The sequence below is a fragment of the Onychostoma macrolepis genome, chromosome 02 (assembly GCF_012432095.1).
Source record: "Onychostoma macrolepis isolate SWU-2019 chromosome 02, ASM1243209v1, whole genome shotgun sequence".
NCBI classification, from domain to species: domain Eukaryota; kingdom Metazoa; phylum Chordata; class Actinopteri; order Cypriniformes; family Cyprinidae; genus Onychostoma; species Onychostoma macrolepis.
In genome coordinates, this window is record NC_081156.1 from 4,469,692 (window position 1) to 4,494,821 (window position 25,130).

The following is a 25,130-nucleotide window of genomic DNA, read 5'->3' on the forward strand; positions in this document are numbered from 1 at the left end:
ACAACACACATTCATTTTCAGAGCTGTGCTGGTTAAAGGGATGTTTCATCAATAAATGACAATTCTGTCATCAGTTTGCCTTCACTTGTTCTAGACCTGTATAACTTTTCTATGAAACACAAAAGGAGAATGCTGCTTTTCATCCAATAATGTGCAAAGTCTGAACACACACATATTTAAATCGACTAAATGAAAAACAGATGTTTGGTGAATAATAATCTAACTTTAATTTTGTCCCTCACAGAAAATACTGTATTGTTTGAGAACTCTATACCACTCTGTTTAAGAAAGCAAAAGAATATAGTGCATGATGCATATGGACTGTTGGTGTGGTACTTTCATGGTGTCTTTATGTAAGTTTCTGTCACTGTCTATCACTTTCTCTGTATGGAAATGTGTAGGACATTCTGTCTGTAGAGTGCTGCAGGATGACTCATTTTTGTCAAAGGGTTTTTTTGAATTGCTTTTTGATTGTTTATTTTAAAGTTTGAAAGAAACATGTTCAGATTGCCCAACCAATCAGCTTCAATCATCCTGAAGTCAATGTTTGTTTTTTTTTACCACATGGGTTAGTTTATATTTAGTTAATACAGAATATTCATATTTTGGTTAACTGTTCCTTTAATATTTTTCTTATTATATATATATATATATATATATATATATATATATATATATATATATATATATATATATATATGTATAATTTTAAGCCAATTTGGAGTTTTGTTGTTATTTTTATTTATTTATTTTTAATAAAATGGTTAATTATTCATACAAAGCTTCAGGACAAATTAGACTACATACAATGGCCCCAAAAAGTATTAAGACATTTACACCAGATTTTAAAATTTTAAAACTCAATACCAAACCCAGTCTTATCTATTTTAAAGAAAGTTTAAAACTATAAAACAATGTTATATTGCTCAAAATGAAAGCAAAAGCTATCAGACTTTTAGGATCTCTCTTCTAGGACAACTGATTTCATACACTAAAAATCACCAAACCACTAATTGGTTAAAACTTAAACAAGACAAGCTATTTTAGCTCTGAGAAAAGCTCTACCATAATTTGTACCATTACTATAACTCAATAAACTTCAGACGTTTTATGTGCGGCTTACACTGGAAGACAGGAATTGTAGAAAAACCTAGCACAATTTTATCCAAACACAAAATCACCAGCATCTTTTCTGTTAACTTTATGGACATTTCCTTAAATTTTCCACAACACAAATCAATACATAACTCAAAATGCAGGTAAAACACAAAAAATGTATACAGAAAATTCCCTAACAGTACACTGGACCTTTCACAGACTTTTCTTGGAGTGTAGTTATTCAAATACCTTTTCAACTCACTTCACATTATAAAGACGCACACATACACTGCAGAGAAACACCCTGAACATGAGCCATACCCTCATCTGTCAGCTCCAGACACACAGGCAGTCATTGAAATTCAATCATTCATGCCAGAAACTTCTGTCCGTCATTATAAAGGCGTGTATAGAGCGCTCTCTACTGCTCACTGCAGGAACTGCGCGCGCCTCATTATACAGTCTAGCAAACAAATCTCTATACATGAGCATTATGAATATGAAGACTACAGACAGTCGTGACCACATATTAAGGTTTTACAAAACTGAACCATTAAGGGTTATTTTCATTCACTTTGTAATGCTGGTCCCGGTCTTAACCTAACTATATTTGCAGAGGATTTTCCAAGAAAGGTATTTTCCAATATCTGTTATCTAAGATTCGTATATTCTTATATATTCATATGTATATCACCATGGAATTTAGCCTTGACTTTTTTTTGGAAAACTAAAACTTGGTTCAGCAAATCACTTAGTTTGGTTTGTTTGTTTTGTTTTTTTAGGCAACCAAATTACTTTACTAACTAAAAAAATCTCTTCCCAGTGATTAAGAATCAATTCAAAGATAAAAATGAAAACACAAGTCCTATATTTGATCGGTAAGTTAGACGAACAATGCAATCATGGAGCCATCTGATTCAAAGAAGATGATTTTACCTTTAGTTTTTTGTTCAGTTTGCAGCAGTATCTGTACAGCATTGCCAGATTGAGGGGCCCAAAATCTGCATAAAAGCTTGAGACAGAAATGAACCATTAAATCACCACTTGTCATGAAGTATAACAATCAAATAGGAGCTATAACAATCCAAAATTGAATAGTTAAGTGTACTCACTTTTCATAAATAAATTCATCATCGGTGCAGAAGAAATGTGTGTTTGCTGTGCTTTTGGGTTTGCTTCTAAGAGTAGCAAAATACAGACGATCTGAAAGAAAACACAACAGTATACAGATTGAGTCATAAAATAGCAAAATGATGGTAAATCACATCTAAATCTCTTATATCTGGAAACACAGTCTCTATTTTAGATAATTGGACTACATTCTGAAGATAAATTTAAGTTACAATTAATTTCATTTGTAACATTAACAAATTTATTAACATAGCCTATTAGCTAATGTACATTCAAAAAGGCAAGCCACTTTAAACCATATAGGCTACTGTATTTTATTCCTTTGATATCTGAATGTACACGATCTGTTGAGATAGTTTCAATACATTCAAGAAATTTATTAAAGAGTGCAACAAATGCTAGGATATTGATGTAGTAAAACATTTACACATGGATTAAGCAGATTAGAAAATAGGTTGCCTTTCAACTTTTATTTTATATATAAAGGAAAATATTTTAGCTTATATTACCTTTGATAAACTCAGATGCTCCGAGCAGCTCATTGTCATCTCCCATTTTATTAAATAGCCTAATGAACCTTTCGCGTTTCGTTTCGTTCCAAAGGGTTTTGTTATGTTCCTGAAGTTTGAAAAATGTAAATGTATTTAAAAGTAAATCCGTTATTTACACAGACGTACACACAGTCTTGCTATAACCCACTTCTGTGTCCCATAAGCTCTGGTGTGTCGAATATAGACGGCAAATCCTCTAAATCTCTTCCGAACGGATAGTGACTTAAAAACATGATATTTTCCAACATATGTTCGTGTCCTTCAGTTTTCCTTTATCTTTTGCAATTATAGTGTGCTAGAGTTTCTGTGCACGTTGTTCCATCGCTAAAAACTTCATGGTAAAAGTTAAAGGGACATTGCCTGGTAACCACGTGCCACACCACCACACAAATGCGCGTTGCTAAGGAGGGGTTAAATTCGACCAATCAGAGTTCGAGACGCTGTGACTGCTATGATATTTTGGATTACTTTGTGTTATACATCCAGCGACAGAAATGGACAGAAATCAATCATGTCATTTTTGCATCCTATTTTGTTGAAAAGAATTGCGCACATTTCCCAGAAAATGTTTATTAGCCTACCTGTGAAATTATTTGTATTTTGCATGAATGTTTGTGTCATAGACAGATGCATTGATACTTTCGGTCTTTGTAAGTATATTCTTCAGTGTTAAAGTTAACATTACAGTCTATTTTAAAGTGGGTCTAAACATTTATGTAGCATAAACTAGTGATTGCATTATTCGTGATGCAGGATTATTTGTGATGAATATTTGTTATGATGCAGTCAGCCAGACGTTGCTATCGCTGCCATAGGCTACTGTGAAATGATATTTTTTTATTGTTTAAATGACTGAGGTGTGTTTGCTGTGGCATCAGCGGCCACACGTGCAGCTGACGTGCTTCAGCTCTAAAACTCTTAATATGATCAGGCTTGAGTCTGCTCACATACAGCCTCAGCCCTCTGCTTGTGCATCAGAGCACATATCAGCTTCATTTATCATTAACCATGCAGACCGACATGTATAAACATACAGTGTGTGCAGTACATAGTTTATGATTTAAAGTGGATTGATTGATTGACTGCCAAATAGATAGATAGATAGATAGATAGATAGATAGATAGATAGATGGATGATGGACGGATGGACGGACAGATAGATAGATAGATAGATAGATGGATGATGGACGGATGGACGGACAGATAGATAGATAGATAAATGGATGGATGGATGATGGACGGACGGACGTATAGACAGACAGACAGACAGGCATCGATAGATAGATAGATAGATAGATAGATGGGTGAATGGATGGATGGATGACGGACGGACGGACGGACGGATAGATAGATAGATAGATAGATAGATAGATAGATGGATGGATGGATGGATGGATGAATGGATGACGGACGGACAGATAGATAGACAGATAGATAGATAGATAGATAGATAGATGAAAGGATGGATGGATAGATAGATAGATAGATAGATAGATAGATAGATGGATGGATGGATGGATGGATGGATGGATGGATGGATGGATGGACGGACGGACGGACGGATGGATAGATAGATAGATAGATAGATAGATAGATGGATGGATGGATGGATGGATGAATGGATGACGGACGGACAGATAGATAGACAGATAGATAGATAGATAGATAGATAGATAGATAGATGAAAGGATGGATGGATAGATAGATAGATAGATAGATAGATAGATAGATGGATGGATGGATGGATGGATGGATGGATGGATGGATGGATGACGGACGGACGGACGGATGGATGGATGGATGAATGGATGACGGACGGACGGACGGACAGATGACAGATAGATAGATAGATGAATGGATGGATGGATGGATGGATGATGGACGGATGGACGGATGGACAGACAGACAGACAGATAGACAGATAAATAGATAGATAGATAGATAGATAGATAGATAGATAGATGGGTGAATGGATGGATGATGGACGGACAGACGGATAGACAGACAGACATACATAGATAGATGGATGGATGGATGGATGGATGATGGACGGACGGACAGATAGATAGACAGACAGACAGACATACAGACAGATAGACAGATAGATAGATAGATAGATTTACCTGAGATGTGTGTTATCCAGGCTGTTGGTGGCACCATGACCGGGCGTCTGCGCTTGAAGCGCCAGTGTCCCCTCCAGGCCGACACATGGGACATGCCTTCATTGAGGTCCGTAAAGGGAGGAAGAGGATATTGCTGATGAAGAATCACGTCCTCCTGTTCTCCCTCATACAAACCAGAGGCAGCTGGAACGTTCCTCGAGTCACAGAACAGAAGAAAGAAGCTACGTTTCTTCAGGACGCCTCGCAGCTCCACCTGCCAAAGAGCTACGAAACACAGGTAAGAACGGCTCAAGTGACGGCCTCGGGTTACAGCTCAGCGGCTCCGGTGCTGGCAGAGGGTTTTGGTTACTCAAAGAGGTGGGAATGTCACTGCTGAATTCTCGCTCTGACTGGGTTTGCGATACGACCTCTGTGACACATTCGTATTGTTCTCCGTCAATCTCTATTACAATAAATTGGCGTGGGATTTTGAGCACTGCTGCAGTCTGGATTATTCAAGGGTCAGGGCTGTGAAGCAGCGCCAAGGTAACACCTGAGACGAGGACATGCTCTGAGGCCAGAGTCCAAATGGAACAGGGTTTCTAATAACAGGCACGGTCACCCACAGCGTTACAGGAGAGCTTATCAGCACTGTAGATATTTGAGAAATGCTGGAGGAGGAGCTCTTCCCCACCGGACGGGGATGGAATGAAAAAAGCAGAAAGAAATCTTAAGTGCTGCTTGACATGACATGCTTTGGGCAATGTACAGCGTGTCAGAAATAGATATACAATAGCATCTGTAATTATGACATGGCTGACCGGAATGCTTGATTCTGACTGGTCAATCACAGCAATGATGCAAATATTTCTGTATAATGACTGATAAACTGTATATTTGACCATTGCCTCATGCATTTCCAGGCAGTGTTGTTATTAACTACAGTTAAACTATTAAAAATGATTTCTGTTAATTGAAATAAAGCTGAAGTAAAATAAAATATAAATATTATATGGCAAAACTATAAACTTAAAAATTCAAAAATTGTTTAAAAAATGTCGAACTTACTAAAACTAAATGCTAAATGTATATATATATATATATATATATATATATATATATATATAAAACCAGCACAACAAAATTACAAAAATTCATACTAAAAGTAAAATATAAAACTATTTTCAGAAAAAAAAGCTAATTTAACAATTTAGAAAGGTAATTACATAAATAATATTAAAATAACACTCCATCAGTTTCCATTAGTGTGGTCTTTTTCTTCTCACATAATGAAATAATTTAAAATATAATTATTAATAAGTGCAATAAATTGAGGATAATATACAGTCTTCCTGGTTATTATCGCAAAATAAACCCATTAACTGAGTTCTTTTTTTAATAGCTGTGGTTTATTTTGTGATGTAACAACTGTACATTATCACTTACGTTTTACTATTTTTTTGTTTATAATATTTATTTCATATTATTCTTATACTAAAATGTGATGCAAAATCATTATCATACATTCTAATCATCAAATTATTTATCAGTAGATTAATATGTAAGATTTGATCAGCATTTTAACTGCATAATTAGAAAGTTAGCCAAAATGTACTAAAAAAATGATGAGACAGTTGCTATTACGTTGTTATAAAAACAATGATGATCTAATAATGATAAAATTTTAGTAAACTAATTACTGTCCTTTAGGCAAAATGTCATTGCACAGAAATACATCAGAGGAGTGATATGAATGAGTAATGGGTCAAACAATCTTCTAAGCATCCAGACCAAACACAACGCATGCGTGAATATCCTCCTTCAGCGCACAAACACTCGACGCGTCCCTGCTTCATCTCACACAGCCAGACCTCATCATCTATTGTCATCTTAACGCATTCATTTGAATCAGCCAATTAAGCAGCAGCTTATAGGTTTTGTGGAAAAGAAGTTCAGGGTCAAGGCCACTGTGCTAATCTCACCATCAGAGGAATGACTGCTGAACTGTGAGTGACGGAGACTGAGGTCACCTCAGTCCAGACCAATGTCTGAAGCAACTGCTGATTAAAGATATCAAACTGGTATAAAACTATTCATTTTTAATTATTTCAAACATGACATAAACCCATAAATCCTAATCACTGCGGGTTCCATCATGAATTTCCTGTTTTTTAAAGGACCCTTGTGCTTCATTGTACTGAATGTGCACTTGTAGTGTACTTCAAGTCTTAAAAGTATATTTAAAAAACAACTGTATTTGCAAATAATATAATACTAATGAACTAAAAGGCCACTTGTACTTGAAGAGAGTACACTTTTATAACTATGTACACTCAGGTATGCTTTTATAATGTGCATTGTAATGTTGTCAAGTTAGCTCGCACAGTATATTCTTTTGAAGTATTCTATTTTAAAGTATGCTAAAGTGTACTTTGTCACAAGAGTCTGTAAACATATTTTACTGACTTTCACGTTTCATTCTGCAACAAAATTACACATTTAAAGCTTTAGGGATTAAGGTAGTTAAATAATAATAATAATAATAATAATAAAACATGAAAATCTTATGTCGTTTTGTAATGACAGCACAAAAATATTTTATTTTTAATTTAAATAAATTTTAAGATACAGCCAAACCATGTTTTTCATGCGTCAGAGAACTAAACGCCCATTGGATGGTCAAGGTAGGCGTGGGCATGACGTCAGCGGAGCGTAACCAAACAAGAGAATTCAAAGATGAGAGATGATCAACTCAACACCACTCGCGGTTCGCAATTACAGGAAGTTCTGCTTCACTTCAACTCCATGAAAACATTTTCTGTTACATAATTAGTGGTTGTAGCATTACAGTATGGTTGATTTTGTGTTACAAACTGTTGTTATGTGCTCAGCGAGCTGGTTATTCATATCGCTGGGTTCCTGGATGTTGCTATGGAGTGAGAGATCTCCTGCGTGTATCATCTCTGTGAGAGTCTTGGGCAAACATGGCGGCGGTGACACCAGTGAGGTGTTCTCTGAGAATACTGAGACGTCTGGTGAGTTTATAAACAATGATGCTTTACTTAAAACGATATTACAACGCACAGAGCGTCAGAGTTACCTTGTTAAATTTTTTTTTTTTTTTAGCGAACATGCACAACTTTAAAATATAATAATGAACCGCTGAGGTGCTCAGTCCAGTCCTCTGTTAAAGTCAGTTAAGTTACTGCATACACTGTTCAAACAAAACAGACCTAGTGTCATGAATGCCATGAAATGTTATGCAATTAAAAAAAAAAAAAATTCTGTGTCTTGTATATATTTTCTGCTGCTCTCTGGTTGAAAACCGGAGTTTAATGTATTAGTTAAAGCAGTAACTGACATGAGCAGAAAGTTTTAATTGTCTTGCTTGTGTGCATCACAGCCCCGGGTTGTATCCCATCGCCTCCAGCAGTGTCCCAGGCTCCAGGCTCTTGGACCGGCCCCTGTATTACACATCTCCACACCCCTCACTTCAGTCCACTGGAGAGGCTTCAGATGCAGCCATGGTATGTGCTGCAAACATGAAATATTCAAACGGGCATATTGGCTTGTACAACACATTAGTAGCCCTGATCTTTCCGTGTGTATGTCATTGCTGTCTTAATAAACTGGACTGATGCAGTATTCATTTGTTTGTACTTTCAGTGGCCTCTGGACAGGTGCTGCAGTTCAAACTCTCAGATATTGGAGAGGGCATAATGGAAGTGACAGTGAAAGAGTGGTAAGCTTATGTCATTTGTCTTGTAAAATGCTGCAACAGAATTTAAAGGGGTAGTTCACCCAGAATTGAAAATGTTGTCGTAATTTACTTAGCCTTATGTCGTTTGTTTCTTTTGCTGAACACAAAAGAAGAATCTTGATAAACAGGCAGTTTCATGTCCCATTGATATTCGTATTATATAAATAAATGAAAAAAAAAAAAGTATATATGTACTAGTGGTAGATAGTGGATTTTACCGATACCGATAGCTAGGTTGGACCACACTGGCCGATACTGATTAATCAACCGATAGTTTTCAAAATGGATACTGAAAGAGAGCTAGTGCTTTACTATTTAAAAAAAAAAAAAAAGCAGCAACAGTACTGAACCATACTTTGTAAATTAATAAAAATATTAATATTATTTACTATATTGATCATTAAAGTTATTTCATAATTTGCTAATGTTAAAAGAAGAAACTTTAAAATGTAAAAATATAGCCTATTAGTAGCTAATAGTGAATGTTGAAATGAAAACACTCTAACAAGGAACAATACTTCTACAGTTTTCATTAATGCTACGAATGGACTTTTATTGTTAAATGTTACCATTTAATTTCAACAGTCATGCTTAAAGATGGCCTTGTTTAAATATCTACACAAGGCCATAGCATTAAAATTACATACATATGGATATTCTCACACACTTTATTTGCTTCTATTTTTTAACACTTGATAATTATCTAATCAAAAAAAAAAAAGTTAGTCGCGCAGCGCTGCGTCTAGGAGAACTCACACACACACACACACACACCAGACGCTTTGCGTTCAAATCAAGTAGCGGTCTAAAACTATTTATTTAAATCACCAAACGGACATAAGTTTGCTTCAAGAATAAACAATGTGGCATAAATGAGTTTGAAGTTCGGTGTTTAAAAAAACAGAGCAAGTGGAAAGAGAAAGCGCGATCTATTACAGCTCTCTACATGAAGCATACAGACTTTATTAGAGCCACAGAAAGACAAACGTTTTGCTGAAAAATGCACAATACGTAATTTATAGCCTAGGGTGAAGTCATTATGTACATTCACAACGATTTGGGACAAATATAATGTAATTTAATAGAAAACTATGTGAATGGCGCTCTGTTCCGCGGCAGGCTTTTCTGTCGGCTGTATTTAAATGCGCGTCTGGAGTTTCCCGCTCTGTGCAGCGCGCAGTGTCATGTGCCAAAATAAACAACACGTGCTGTCAGTGATTTCCACCTCTAGAGGCCGCTCTCATACTGTATAATGCCAGCGGACCCTTCTCAGCCATTCCGGCAACGGTTGCAAACCGGAAAACTATCGGCATGGATTTTTGCCGATAACGGATAGTTGTGGCAAAACAGATGAATCGGTCGACCTCTAATATGTACAGTGTTGGGTGTAACGCGTTACTGTAATTAAATTACTTATCCACTGAAAAATTAAAGTAAGGGATTACTGCTCATTTTTAGGTAATTTAATTAGTTACTTATAAAGTACTTGCATTACATACAGTAAATAATTTCAACAGTTCTAAAATCAATATTGAATTTGAAATCTAAATTTACTGTCTAAAGATAAAATTGAATGCAGCGTCTTTAACCCTCTGCACGCCGGCTCGTTCACTTTCAGATTTTTCTGATTCACAGAGAAACCTTAAATACTCAGATACAGATAAGACTAAAATCAATCGAATCTAAAAAGGGCCTACTTTTATTTGTGTACACTGACAATAACAACAAAACATTGTGCTTTTGCAAAATAAACAAAACAAACAGGGTGCACTTTCTGCCGTCTAGGTCTCCGTGAGCAACTTTCTATGCATCACAAACTCAGCGAATGTTTGACACAGACATGAGAAAGCTTGCATCTACTTTTAGATGAACGAATTCAAATCAAAAACGAATATTATCTGATTATGTAATCCATGTGAAACTAAAGCAAGGTACAGTCTTTCACGTATATGAGCTCATTATATGCAGTCACCTGTGCCAAACACCCTCATCTAGATACAAAAACTAGATTAAAAAAACAAAAACAAAATCAAGATTCGTCTAATTTTCATCATTTTTGAAAGAAGACCTGCTATGAGGAATTTACCTCATAAGAACAGCGCGATCTGACACGGCTTTATTCAGCAGAGAAGATCATTTCTGTAATTTATTCTTACCTACATTAGTTAACGTGTTATTTTTACATAAACCTGTATGGATTTTACTAGTAGGGCTTTTCCTGAACATCTTGCCAAACTGAAATGTATTGTTTAACTTTTTTTAAGCTTTTTTGTTATTCAGAGTATTTCTATTTGTTAACCAAAGAAGGTTACATATTTTATAAAAATGTTTAAGTATTACAGTTGTTTTAAAGCTAAAAGGCTAAACTATTCTATGTTTGACTCAAATTGAAAGAATAAAGAGTTGAATTTCTATGAAGGTTTATAGGGATTTTAAGATGTAGCCTAATTAGCGATTTGAATAATTAAGTTACTATGTATATATGTGTGTGTACATAAGTATGTATATACGTGTGTGTATATATATATATAAATGTATATATGTGTGTGTGTGTGTGTGTATATATATATATATATGTGTGTGTGTGTGTGTGTGTATGTATATATATATATGTGTGTGTGTGTGTATACAGTATATATATATGTGTGTGTGTGTGTGTATACAGTATATGTATATATATATATGTGTGTATACAGTATATGTATATATATGTGTGTGTACATATGTATGTATATACGTGTGTGTATATCTATAAATGTATATGTATGTGTGTATGTGTGTGTGTGTGTATGTATATATATATATATATATATGTGTGTGTGTGTGTATACAGTATATGTATATATATGTGTGTGTGTGTGTGTGTGTATATATATATATATATATATATATATGTGTGTGTATACAGTATATGTATATATATGTGTGTGTACATATGTCTGTATATACGTGTGTGTATATCTATAAATGTATATGTATGTGTGTGTGTGTGTATATATAAGCAGCGATATTTGCACCTTTAATTTAATTTATGTATTTATTTATTTTACCTATGTAAGGGCAAATACTTTATCCCTTATTAAATGTGTGCATCAGTTTTTATCTCAAATTCTTACAATACATTAAGTTAATAAGACAGTATAGGTATGTTATTATATAATATTATGATATAATGAAATTTTTGCACATTTTTAAAGGCACGATGAAATAGAAGTAGCAACAGATATTTGTGACATTTTTGTGACAGGTTTATTACTGTTAACTAAAACCATAAACTATTATTTCAGCTAATTGCACAGACAACATTTCTCTTTTTTTGTTTAGTTTAAAATAACTAAAACATAATAAAAACAGATGAATGTGAGTTTTTAGGGATAGGTTTAAGCATCTGCATATGTCAGAAGTATGTTGTGGTACTGGGTTGTCCAGTTATGACCTTTTTGATTAAACATATAGAGAGGTATATTTAAAAAAAATATAAATATATAGGGTGAATAGAATTTTCATTTCATGCCAACTTTAACACACCAGTATTGTCAATGCTCCCATTTTCATCTCATAAAAACAACAACTAGTTTCAGCTTTGTTATAGTATCACAGCCTAAACATTATAGGTGCAAAATATTTGAGGACTTTGTCACTTAGCATGGGAAGCAGTAAATAGTAGTAAATGTTTATTTTACTGATTGACCCATATAATATACTGAGTAAATATTCCCAAAAATTATGCTGTTATTTTTCTTCTCTGTCTTTATGCAGGTATGTCAAAGAAGGAGACCGAGTCTCCCAGTTTGACAGCATTTGTGAAGTCCAGAGTGACAAAGCATCCGTCACCATCACGAGCCGTTATGACGGCATCATCCGTAAGCTGTATTATGACGTAGATGCTATCGCACATGTAGGTTCACCTCTTGTGGACATCGAAACGGACAAAGTGCTGGGTCAGTCATTGCTGTGGATCCTATTCTTGATACTGACTTTGAAATGTCCTTCTAGTTCTGTCATTGTGTAGTAAAACTGTTTGGCCTGTTGTCCTGCAGAGGGTGCCCCAGAGGAAGATGTGGTAGAGACTCCAGCAATATCCCATATGCAATCACATCCGGAAATCAAGGGCCAAAAAACCCAGGCGACACCAGCGGTGCGCCGTCTGGCCATGGAGAACAATGTAATTTTCAGGCTGTAACCACTTACAACACCCTGTCATTGTGGCTTTATTGTGTTCTTGGTCATTTCTGAACTCTAAATCTGTCCTCTACTAGATTAAACTAAGTGAGGTGGTCGGGACAGGAAAAGATGGACGTATTTTGAAAGAGGACATTATCAATTTCTTAGCCAAGCAGACAGGAGCTATCCTCCCGTATGAAGTCCAGAAAATCCCATCACCCACTGCAGATACCCCACCCAAAGAAAAGACGCCCATCATGGCTCCTCCGGCGATCCCGAGACCTGTCTTCACTGGGAAAGACAGGACAGAGCCTCTGAACGGTGAGCTTGACACTCAGAGTGTTTATGTTGTTGTACATGGGTCCTGCATACAATAATTTAAAAACACCTCTTCTGTGATGAGCACATTTTTATTTTATGAACTTAAATTATTTTTTAATATTGAAATTTTATGTGGGGAGGTATTAAAAAAATAAATAAAAATAAAATCTTATTAAGTAGTTGTCTTTTATTTATTTTCTTTTCTTTTGATATTTTATTATCTATTATTATTTCTTAAATGTCATGTGGTACGACTCCCAAAAAAATGTAATAATATTTAGGAATTAACAATTCATGATTTTCAATACTCTGAAAAATATATTAATACGTACACTTCTTTTTTTGAAAATGATAATGTTTACACTTACATTTATTCGATGCAAGGAAAATGCTTTTGCTGGGTTACTCCACACAGTGGCGCCTGTATGCGTACCATGAGCGCTCAGACTGACCTGAAATTTGCTTCGCAAACATTTCAGCAGTTAGTAGTCCTGTATTTCTGTCGACTGAACCAGCCATGCCATTAATTATTCATTTATTAGTCTTTTGCACGCCAAAGTCAATTTCTGCATATAAATATTACGCCAAATAGAAACAGAAAATCGTGCTATACGCACCTTTATCATGAGATCTCGAGTTAATTAGGCTATTTTACAAATGGGAATACAACGAATTCATAATGCTTTACATTCAAGCTAGGTTACCCATAAAATTTAGAGTGAAAAGTTCTTTAAAAGCAACTGGAATGCAATAAAGTAATCTTTAAAGCCTTTGCTGCATGGATTAAAAAAACAATTAGTGCTGTCAAACAATTAATCGCATCCAAAATAAAAGTTTTTGTTTACACAATATATGTGTGTACTGTGTATATTTATTTTGTATATATAAAGACACACATGCAGTATATATTTTGAAAATATTTATATGTATTTACATGTTTATATTTATATTCATTCTATTATATAAAAATATATTTAATATATAAATGTAACATTTTTCGGAAATATATACATGCATGTGTTTGTATTTATATATACATAATAAATAAACACAGTACACGCACATAATATGTAATCAAACCTTTATTTTGGATGCGGATAATCATTTGACAGCACTAAAAAAAATAATAGGCTAAATAATTCACATATCAGACAAAATTGCATGGCAGAAAATCTTTTAAATTTTAAGGTATTCGGAACAAAGTAACATAAAAATCAGAAAATATAAGCAGCTATACAATTATAGGAGAAAGTTTTACATATAGCCTATACCATTATAATTTGTTTTATTTTTAAATTATATAGAATTATAAAACAAAATGCAAATTATATAATCAGGCCTGTTTTAGGCTTTTCCTTATTTTTATATTTTAGACATCCATCAATTATGGTGATGAAAAAAATGACTCGCCATCTCCTCATTGGACATGCCTTTAGAGAGAAATGCATCTTTACGGATTACATAATGAAAGAGTTTCTATTTTCGATTTGAACTATTTTGTTTTAAAGTCGTAATTTAAAGCTTTCTATAGATATATATTTTTATCATGTCTGTGAGGCAATTCGCTGAGTATTAGTTCATCATTGTGAAGCGCTCCTGTTCAAGACCGAGATGGCAGAAAGTGCATCCTCTGTTTTCCTATTTATTTTATAAAAGCACAACGTTTTGTTGGTATTGTGAGTGCACACAAATAAAAGTAGACCCTTTACAGTTCCGAATGATGTATTACTCTTATGAGCAAAAAATACGGCGTATTTTAAGTTGTTTACACTGTTAGAAAAAAATGCAAGTGATGGCGCCTCCATGTCCTGCAGAGTGCGCTTCAGCTTTTGCCATAGTAGTCCGTACAAACAATTGGATATGCGTCTAACAGCACGCATTTATATAGGTTAAACATTTAAACTAACATTGTGATATGCTTGAACTGTTTTATATCCAAAGATTTTATGTTAGGCAAGTCGTGATGATTTGAGAAGGCTAAATTGATCAAACAGGCTATGATCAACTCACTGCAGTGAAATGATTCATTGAATTTACAAAAAAAAAAAGTAAGGTAAGTGGTTGCAATCAATGTATTTTAGCTACATTTAAATAAACAAATTTGGTTGACTAACTTTCAACTTTTATTATTATTATTATTTAGACTAAATGTAGCTAAATATAATATAAATTTAGTATCATTAAAAAAAAACAACAAAAAAAAACAAATATAAAAAAAACCCTTACTTTTTAACGAACAAAAAATGCTCCAAATGTTTTTTTAAATTGACGTTATATTTCCATTACATACAAAACTGAACAATTTTAATAGTTGAAACAGTAGTATAAGCTGTTTTGGGAGAAGGAGAAAAAAGACGGGCTCCAGTCGGACTCAGGCCGAGAATTCTGATAAGCTGTCGGACATGGCCCGGGCTAGGGCCTATATTTGAGGCCCGTGCAGGGCTCTAATCCACTTCATCCAACGCTGCTTTGTTCTCTGTCGTTTTCATATGTGAGCATGCTCTTGATAGATGTATTTTACATTTTTGTTGAGTTTAAAATGTGTGACACATTTGTTCTGCTCTCACTGATCATTTGGTCTTCCCAAAAAAAAAAAAAAACTCTGCGTACCCTCAGAAGAAATCCTGCAGGCGCCACTGACTCCACATGACATTTTAGGTTTTTAAAACCATATGAAACAAGCATGAATACAAAAAGGATAATTATAAGATAAATATATCAATAACTATATTAGTTTCCACAGCAATGCTCAAATATTTATGCATGTGTTTCAGTTTTGCCATCTGCTGCTTTAAATGCTTAAGATATTTAAGACCTGTTCACACCAAGAATGATAACGTGCTACAGTTTTGTCATCTGCAAATACTCAAGCTCTTGAAAGCCAGGTGGATTCTGATTGGCTGTCAATGTTTTTATTGTTCATCAAGCAGAAAAGATGATTCTGAAAGTGATTCCAGTGTTTCTCTGTGTTGTTATTGTCATAATTGTGGTGTTGATGTCACTATTCCCACAGAATTAGAATGAATATTAAAACTTTTTATAGTTACAGTTATTGTCCTTGGTGCGAATGGGCCTTAAGAACTTGCATGTTTTTAACTCAACAAAGATATCCCCCTTTTATAATTGGTGACACTCTTATTTGTCATTGATTCACATGTTCTTGATTGGCTGTCTCTTCCATATGGTCATGCAGGTTTCCAGAAGGCCATGGTGAAGACCATGACTGCTGCTCTGAAGATTCCTCACTTCGGTTACTGTGATGAGGTCGACCTGACGCAGCTAGTGCGGTTACGCTCACAGCTGAAGGACCTGGCAGAGTCTCGCGGTGTCAAACTCAGCTACATGCCTTTCTTCATCAAGGTGCTCTCCTGTTACCTTCCACCACTGCCACCTGTTTCTATTCAGACACATTAAATATTCAAGGACCATCACGCTGTCAGATCAAATACTTTTCCAGACATGGAAATCTGAATAAAAAAAAAAAAAAAAAATATATATTTTCAGAAAAACTGAAATATCACATGGTCCTAAGTATTCAGACTCTTTGCTGTGACACTCATATATTTAACTCAGGTGCTGTCCATTTCTTCTGATCATCCTTGAGATGGCTCTACACCTTCATTTGAGTCCAGCTGTGTTTGATTATACTGATTGGACTTGATTAGGAAAGCCACACACCTGTCTATATAAGACCTTACAGCTCACAGTGCATGTCAGAGCAAATGAGAATCATGAGGTCAAAGGAACTGCCTGAAGAGCTCAGAGACAGAATTGTGGCAAGGCACAGATCTGGCCAAGGTTACAAAAACATTTCTGCTGCACTTAAGGTTCCTAAGAGCACAGTGGCCTCCATAATCCTTAAATGGAAGACGTTTGGGACGACCAGAACCCTTCCTAGAGCTGGCCGTCCGTCCAAACTGAGCTATCGGGGGAGAAGAGCCTTGGTGAGAGAGGTAAAGAAGAACCCAAAGATCACTGTGGCTGAGCTCCAGAGATGCAGTCGGGAGATGGGAGAAAGTTGTAGAAAGTCAACCATCACTGCAGCCCTCCACCAGTCGGGGCTTTATGGCAGAGTGGCCCGACGGAAGCCTCTCCTCAGTGCAAGACACATGAAAGCCCGCATGGAGTTTGCTAAAAACACCTGAATAAGATTCTCTGGTCTGATGAGACCAAGATAGAACTTTGGCCTTAATTCTAAGCGGTATGTGTGGAAAACCAGGCACTGCTCATCACCTGTCCAATACAGTCCCAACAGTGAAGCATGGTGGTGGCAGCATCATGCTGTGGGGTGTTTTTCAGCTGCAGGGACAGGACGACTGGTTGCAATCGAGGGAAAGATGAATGCGGCCAAGTACAGGGATATCCTGGACGAAAACCTTCTCCAGAGTGCTCAGGACCTCAGACTGGGCCGAAGGTTTACCTTCCAACAAGACAATGACCCTAAGCACACAGCTAAAATAATGAAGGAGTGGCTTCACAACAACTCCGTGACTGTTCTTGAATGGCCCAACCAGAGCCCTGACTTAAACCCAATTGAGCATCTCTGGAGAGACCTAAAAATGGCTGTCCACCAACGTTTACCATCCAACCTGACAGAACTGGAGAGGATCTGCAAGGAGGAATGGTAGAGGATCCCCAAATCCAGGTGTGAAAAACTTGTTGCATCTTTCCCAAAAAGACTCATGGCTGTATTAGATCAAAAGGGTGCTTCTACTAAATACTGAGCAAAGGGTCTGAATACTTAGGACCATGTGATATTTCAGTTTTTCTTTTTTAATAAATCTGCAAAAATGTCAACAATTGTGTTTTTCTGTCAATATGGGGTGCTGTGTGTACATTGAGGGAAAAAAATGAACTTGAATGATTTTAGCAAATGGCTGCAATATAACAAAGAGTGAAAAATTTAAGGGGGTCTGAATACTTTCCGTACCCACTGTATATGTATATGTATATGTATATGTATGCGTATGCGTATGTGAATGTATATACAGGTGCATCTGAAAAAATTAGAATATCGTGAAAAAGTTTATTTTTTGTACCTTATTTCAAAAAGTGAAACTTTCATATATTCTAGATTCATTGCATGTAAAGTAAAACATTTCAAAAGTTTTTTTTGTTTTAATTTTGATGATTTGAGCTTACAGCTCATGAAAGTCAAAAATTTACATTTTAAGTTTCATTAAATGACCATCTCTACAGTATAAATTCCAAAAAAAATTAAATTTTAAATGTGTAAATTTACAAAAAAACGTTTGAAATGTTTTACTTTACATGCAATGAATCTAGAATATATGAAAGTTTCACTTTTTGAAATAAGGTTTTCATGATACTCAAATTTTTTGATACGCACCTGTATGTGTATGTGTGTGTGTGTGTGTGTGTGTGTGTGTATGTGTGTATGAAGAGTTTACTTGCATAATTTTCATAAATCATGTTTTTTTGTGTTATTATCATATTTTTGTGATAGTTAGCTGTATTTTTTTTTTTTAGGAATTATTATTTAATCAAAACAACCCAACTGCAGTTTGATTGATATAAATTGGAATGCAGGATAATTTTTTTTTTTTTACATTTCAAAAACGGAATGGCTCTTTATTTGTGCAGTCACTATAATTATTAAAATATTTCCATGAAAGGCAGGAAATGTCAGAGAGAGAGAGAGATTGAATGTGGACACTTGCTTTAACTATGTGAATATTAAAGGGATAGTTCACCCAAAAATTACAATTCTGTCATGATTTACTCACCTTCAAGTTGTTCCAAATTTGTTTGGAGTTTGTTTCTTCTGTTGAAGATGTTTTGAAGAATGTAGGTATCCAAACAGTTTCTGGTACCCATCGACTTCCATTGTATTTTTTCAAACATACCATGGGAGTTAATGGGGACCAGTGACCAACATTCTTCAAAATTTCTTTTATGTTCGCCAGAAGTAAGAAACTCACAGAGGTTGTATGTGTAAATGATGACACCGTTTTCTTTTTTGGGTGAACTATTCCTTTAACCTCACGTGTTTGAGGTCAGATTATAATTATAGCTTGTATTCTTACTGTTTTGTTCAGGCTGCGTCACTCGGGCTCTTGCAGTTTCCTGTTCTCAATGCCTCTGTGGATGAAGGCTGCCAGAACATCACATTCAAGGCAAGACCAACCCCAAAACACTTCAGTCATGTCACAGTCTTTCATTCTGTGACCACGGTTTGCTTAAAAGTCCTAAACAGCCCAACATGAGTAACATTTTCATTGTTGTCAGGCGTCTCATAACATCGGCTTGGCGATGGACACTCCTCAGGGCCTCCTGGTGCCCAATGTGAAGAGCGTTCAGGCCCTCAGTGTTTTTGACATTGCTGTGGAGCTCAACCGTCTGCAGGCTCTGGGTTCAGCCGGACAGCTGGGCTCCGCTGAACTCACAGGAGGAACCTTCACACTCTCCAACATTGGCTCGGTGAGACTCCACCCACCTGGTTTTAGACTTTGGATGCAGATTCCCAAGTGTGCAGTTTTTACAGCTTTAGTGCCACCAAACTGAATTGCAACAATAACTGTGACTAAACAGGTTTCTGAAAAACCGTCATTTGATGCTTGAACAGATTGCAGTTCTTTTTTTACCCACTAGTGGTGCATAAATTACACACTGTATTTGGTCTGGAACGCTGTATCACCCTGTTTTGGGTCTCATGATCATTATGCTGTCATTTTTGAAGGTTATATATGAGAGTCTAAGAGCTTGTTTTACAGGCTAAGCACTCAAACAACAGCAGGCTTTCAATGGGCTTCTATTTGCTATCTAGCAATGATCAGATCTCTCATCATAAGGGAATTAAAACGGTCGTTTTTTGTTTAGATTGGAGGGACGTATGCCAAGCCGGTGATTCTGCCCCCGGAGGTGGCCATCGGAGCTTTGGGAAAGATCCAGGTGAGCTGCTTGTTTTCTTCACACTTTAATAAAAAAAGTAGGTGATCTACAATAAATGTTTTTTTTTTTTTTTGGTATATTTTATATTTTTTGTGTATTCTTTATTATAAACCATATTTATAATAACCCATATATGCCTAAATGTTGCCCAGCATATCAACAGTATCTTAAGAGTCAGTGAAATGATACTCGCTCACTTTTTTGTCCCATCGATTAATTTGTTCAAAAGTACATTTAAAAATGGATCTCATACATACTTTGAACATAACTCTTTTTTTAGAATTTTTATGGACTGGGCATAAACTTGCGTATTAAACTCATGAACCAAAAAATCAACTGTCTTGATGTCAAAAAATTAAGTTTGGCATAATCTTTTATTACTGTTTTTTTCTTTATTACAATGTGGCTTTACTGCATTTTAATATTAGAATAAACTCTTTTTTTTCTTCTTCGTTAAATTAAAGTCATGTGGTGCAACCAACATGCATAAATAAACACACAAATCGGAAATTATATCATAGAGTGGACTCCAAGGACAAAAGGTCTCTTAAAAAAATTAAATGATCTTATATTTTAATTTTTTTTGGCAAGGTGAGATTAGTTCTTGGTTGTAAAATGGCATGTGGTGCAACTCCCCTCCCCCCAAAAAAACAAAACATTTTTGATATACACTTCTTTCACCAAGATATGGGCACCAACATGTATTCAAAGTTTAATAAAAATATGTAATTACTTTTTACTTGACGTTTACACCACGACGTTTTTAGAGCCATTAAATTGACACATATGTTGTAAAAGTTTATCAGAACTATATTAAACCAACATAAATACAGTTCATAAGATTTAAAAACTTTTTTCTTTATTGTTGTTCAGCAAATTTCAGTAGGATTTCATTAGGAATCCACGTGATTGTGATTTTGTGTGAGGACGAACGTTTTCCCCATGCGTTGGGTTTAAGTTGGTCACGTAAATTTGCCACATTAACCAACTGAAAGTAGCTTGGTTTGAAAGTGACGTCTGTGTGAGCTGTGCTTCATACATCGCTACACTCTTGACAGTAAACAATGGACCTTTTTTGTCCTTTCAAATTTAGCTTATTCCGCACCTTTAAGCTACAAGCTGTTTCTCTGCGTCATCACAGGTGCTGCCCAGGTTTAACTCCTGTGACGAGGTAGTGAAAGCGTACATCATGAACGTCAGCTGGTCTGCCGATCATCGTGTCATTGATGGTGCTACCATGTCCCGTTTCTCCAACCTGTGGCGCTCTTACCTGGAGAACCCAGCTTCCATGGCCCTGGACCTCAAATGAACACTGCTCTGGAAATCAGATCTCGCAATCCGTTATTTCCTGGAGTATCTCTTTAAGTTACTCATAGCTGCAAAACAGTGTCGTGCCTATCATGTGAACACTCAAGTTTCTGCTTTCACATTCATCTGAGGAAAAAACTACTTTCTCTAGTTGCCTTAAAGACTCTTACTGTAACTTTGGATTGCAAAACACTCACCTTATGTTTTTGACAATGCTTTTATGTAGCAGGTGCTGCACGTTTCAAATGTTCATTTATTTGCTGTGCATCAAGCATGGCTCGAAGTCTGAAATCACCTGTAGGTTTTTCTGATGCCTTGTTTATAGGGGGTGGGAGGCTGATACTGACTGGCTCTTAGACAAACATCTGTAGTGTCTCATTGTTTGCTGACTTTCTCTGAGACTTCATTCACACAAGCCTCTGTTGAGCTGACAGACAGCCACTTCATCTAAAACCACTTGTGTGCCAGTCATAGTTAAATGATGGTCCTTTCTTCACAGTTAAAACAACAAATGGACCCACACATATATAGATTGCTAAAATGTGAGGGTAATAAAGGTTTTACAGCAAGCTGTTTTGCTTTTTGCATAGTAAAATTCGTTAAATAATGAAATGCGCAATTGCTTAATATGATGAACAGATTTAATTTAGGCTTGATATGCAAGATCTTGCTGCATGAGCATGTTTAAGCTTCCGTTTACTATATTTGATTAAGGTTTATATGTAAATGAAAGCTTAAATGAAAACTGTTCATCATGTAAAGCGATCTTGTCTCTTCAGAAGGTTTGGATTAAGTATGAATTAGTTTTATAATCTCTTCATGACGTTTTTGAAGCTTCAAAGTTTTGGTGGAATAGACTTTCAAAGGAGAGACATCTTGGTCACACTTTATATTAGGTGGTCTTAAGTACTAGGTACTAACATTACCTAACAAGACTATTTATTTCCTGGGAAACTACATGTGAGGTATGGTTAGATTTAGGAGTAAGTGTAGGATTAGGGTTAGTGTATTGGGTTGCAGTTTGGGGTAAAGTTAACAGTGTAACTACAACTCAAGTACTTTAAATGTAATTAAAATGGACCAAGTATTTTGAAGAATGTAGGTAACCAAACTAGTGGTCGACGGTTATTGTTTTTTTTTTTGACAGCCGATGCCGATATTTTACAGTATAGCAGCATAGTTTGAAATCACAAGTTTAAAGTTTGTAGACCGTGCGTCTGCAGTGAAGCTACGGAGCACAAATGTATACTTCTCACTGCTGGATTCAACTAAGACTGCAAGGTTTGTGAAATTAAATGTTTATTAGACATTTAAAGATTTGTTTAAATGATATAAATGCATATTTGCTAAATGCTGATGGTAAACGAGAAAGTATTATGTTTGCCTTTCTATTACTATTAAGATAAAAACAATTGTTACAATACTTTTTGTATACCTCCTTTGTTCAACAGTTAAATCTGATTACTATAGGGAGAATGTGACCGTTCTCAGCTCCATCAAAATAAAAGTGTCGCCTCAAACACATTGGCCAAACAGAGAAACTTATCGTCAATGACGATATTTGATATATCGGTCGACCGATAAACCAAAGAGTTTCTGGTCCTCACTGACTTCTATAGTATTTTTCCTCTATACTATGGACCTCAAGGGGGACCAGAAACTGACAGAACTTTAATTTTTGGGTTAACAATCCCCATAAGGCTACCTAATATAATGTGTGAAAAGAAAAACAAGTCTTGTGGGTTTAAAACTTTAGTTTTTGGGTGAACTATCCCATTCAGAATCACAACGGATATATTTAGCTTTCAGTTGAAATCAAAGAGCTTTTTTAGTTTGATATTGCACTGCAAAAGCTGTAACAAGTTGAATGAGGCAATCTTGTCTATTGTTCTGATTTAGAAATATAAATCTTAAATGCCAATCACAAATGAGTACAAATGCCATGAGAAAACATCAACAGAGAAACCCTTGATTTTTTTTTTATTTTGGTCCAAGCATTTACTTGGGACAGTAGTACATGACATAGTATGTGAGGTGTAGCCGGTGAGTCTTGAGTATTGCATGAATGTGCGACTGCAGTACCTCCTGTCTTACATCCATCTCATTCACAGACAGCTAGGCTTCCAGAGGTACAAATACAGATTTTTGATTGGAATGGATTATAAACTATCATATGAGAACTACCTGGGCATAATCGTTCGGAAATCCATCCTTACATAATTTATCACACTGAATTGAATGTGACGACTTATGCAACAAGTTTTACGAATGATTCACACAGATTGTGCTTGTGTGCCAGCCAAAGATTCAGCTGAAAAGAAAAGGAAAGTGTCATTTCTCCCAGCACCTCTGAAAACCCTCAGGTGGCCTAAGAATTAGTCAAACTTTGGAAGACACTGGCTGAAAATTAAACATAAAAACAAGATCGCAGACACGGAATGCTACTTCGGTGGAATGTGATTGCTGAATAAGATGTGTGTGTGTTTAACAAGCTTTAAGAAACAACAAAACAGGGTTTCAGGGTGATCATATGTAGGAAGCAAACTGAAAGCTAAGGAGGTCTCAAGGAATGCTTCTAATATTTGGCTTGCTACTAACATGAACCTGACACTTTTAAAACAAAGGGTGTTTTTCTCTTCTTCTGGGTCTACAATGCAGCACCTATTCAACCTGAATTGACTTTAAGACACATGAAACAAACATAGGCAGACACTCTCATTTGGCATTTTAGAGCAGGTAACTACATTGGTGGCTTGTGTTTAAACCAACTGGCAATGTATTTCAATAAATATGAATCAAATCAGTATTTTTTTCTTCAGAGCCACCTGAGGGTCGGTCAAAAGCATGCAGAGGTCCTGGGTAAAAGTCCAAGGTAAATCCTTACTATATTTAAAAGATCTCCTTTAAAGCAACGTTCAAGGCATCTCTCCATCACATAAATAACAATGAAATGTACATTCAAAAAAAAAAAAAAAAAGTATAAATTGTCATTTTCATGAATGAGGGTAAACCAGTCCATGTGCCTGCTACATGAATGTCTTCAAACCCTCATCATAAAAGTCTTTAAAGACAAAGTATCCAAACCGATTGATTGATCACGACTGCTGCGATGACGTGTCCATGGTTTATATCCCATCAAGCGGTTTGTGAACTGACGTATATATATATACACCGTCCATTGAATTCAATTTTTGTTTCTTCCACATATTGGATCTTCACAAAAATGATCAAGGCAGTAACGAAGGAATCAAAAACAGTACAGTAACTAAGAAGTGGCTGCTCCTGTTGCGTGTGTGAGTCAGTGAGGTCTCGGTGTGAAATGTGTGTGTTTGTTTGTGTGTGTAGTCAGGCAGCTTTGTGATGGATTGATTGATTGGATAGCTTCTGAAGTCGAGGCTCACTGAGGTCTATGGTCCTGTAAAAAACAATTTCTCAAGCCACTGTGGACGCAAGGGTCAGGTGTCGTCATCGGTGTCCTCTATCAGGACTTTGGTGTCTCGGACCTTCGACCTAAAAATAAAAAATGAAAAGAAATCCTTCATTAAAATAGTCTTTTTAATAAAGAGAGAACTACTAAACTATTAAATCTTGTTTAGATTTAATAAAAAAAACCTTTACCTTAACTCATGTACATCAACATTTGATGATTTTCTCAACAATTCAACCTCATTTTCAAAGTTGTTTTAAGAAAGACAATTTTTTTCCCCCAAGTTAAACAAAATACACATTTACTGGCTAATAGAATCATGTTTTAATTCACCCCTTCAACATTTTTTTTTTTTT

General features: G+C 35.7%; 3 protein-coding genes across 7 annotated transcripts in view; 1 reads left to right on the forward strand and 2 right to left on the reverse strand.

Annotated features, from left to right (window-relative positions):
- The window catches only part of cdc14aa (cell division cycle 14Aa), a 17,025-nt gene extending 11,891 nt beyond the window's left edge, over positions 1–5,134 (reverse strand). Inside the window, exons 1-4 of one of the 3 annotated variants that reach the window (XM_058793688.1) lie at positions 2,929–3,136; positions 2,739–2,847; positions 2,211–2,301; positions 2,035–2,110 (exon numbers count right to left, since the gene is read on the reverse strand). In XM_058793688.1, the coding sequence (XP_058649671.1) occupies positions 2,035–2,110; positions 2,211–2,301; positions 2,739–2,784 (213 nt within the window). In that variant the 5' untranslated portion in view covers positions 2,785–2,847; positions 2,929–3,136. Of the gene's footprint in view, positions 1–2,034; positions 2,111–2,210; positions 2,302–2,738; positions 3,137–4,903 lie in introns of those variants that run through there. The other 2 variants (XM_058793670.1, XM_058793679.1) reach the window with 2 other exon arrangements.
- The window catches only part of LOC131551069 (lipoamide acyltransferase component of branched-chain alpha-keto acid dehydrogenase complex, mitochondrial-like), a 20,443-nt gene continuing 357 nt past the window's right edge, over positions 5,045–25,130 (forward strand). Inside the window, exons 1-13 of one of the 3 annotated variants that reach the window (XM_058793702.1) lie at positions 5,045–5,180; positions 7,774–7,917; positions 8,009–8,074; positions 8,286–8,409; positions 8,549–8,624; positions 12,402–12,583; positions 12,683–12,807; positions 12,902–13,127; positions 16,321–16,487; positions 19,187–19,264; positions 19,377–19,568; positions 19,968–20,039; positions 21,181–23,171. In XM_058793702.1, the coding sequence (XP_058649685.1) occupies positions 7,867–7,917; positions 8,009–8,074; positions 8,286–8,409; positions 8,549–8,624; positions 12,402–12,583; positions 12,683–12,807; positions 12,902–13,127; positions 16,321–16,487; positions 19,187–19,264; positions 19,377–19,568; positions 19,968–20,039; positions 21,181–21,348 (1,527 nt within the window). In that variant the 5' untranslated portion in view covers positions 5,045–5,180; positions 7,774–7,866 and the 3' untranslated portion in view covers positions 21,349–23,171. Of the gene's footprint in view, positions 5,181–7,608; positions 7,918–8,008; positions 8,075–8,285; positions 8,410–8,548; positions 8,625–12,401; positions 12,584–12,682; positions 12,808–12,901; positions 13,128–16,320; positions 16,488–19,186; positions 19,265–19,376; positions 19,569–19,967; positions 20,040–21,180; positions 23,172–25,130 lie in introns of those variants that run through there. The other 2 variants (XM_058793721.1, XM_058793711.1) reach the window with 2 other exon arrangements.
- The window catches only part of xpr1b (xenotropic and polytropic retrovirus receptor 1b), a 26,397-nt gene continuing 24,577 nt past the window's right edge, over positions 23,311–25,130 (reverse strand). The window contains exon 15 of the mRNA XM_058793658.1: positions 23,311–24,857. Coding sequence (XP_058649641.1) covers positions 24,803–24,857 — 55 coding nt within the window. The 3' untranslated portion in view covers positions 23,311–24,802. The remainder of the gene's footprint in view (positions 24,858–25,130) is intronic.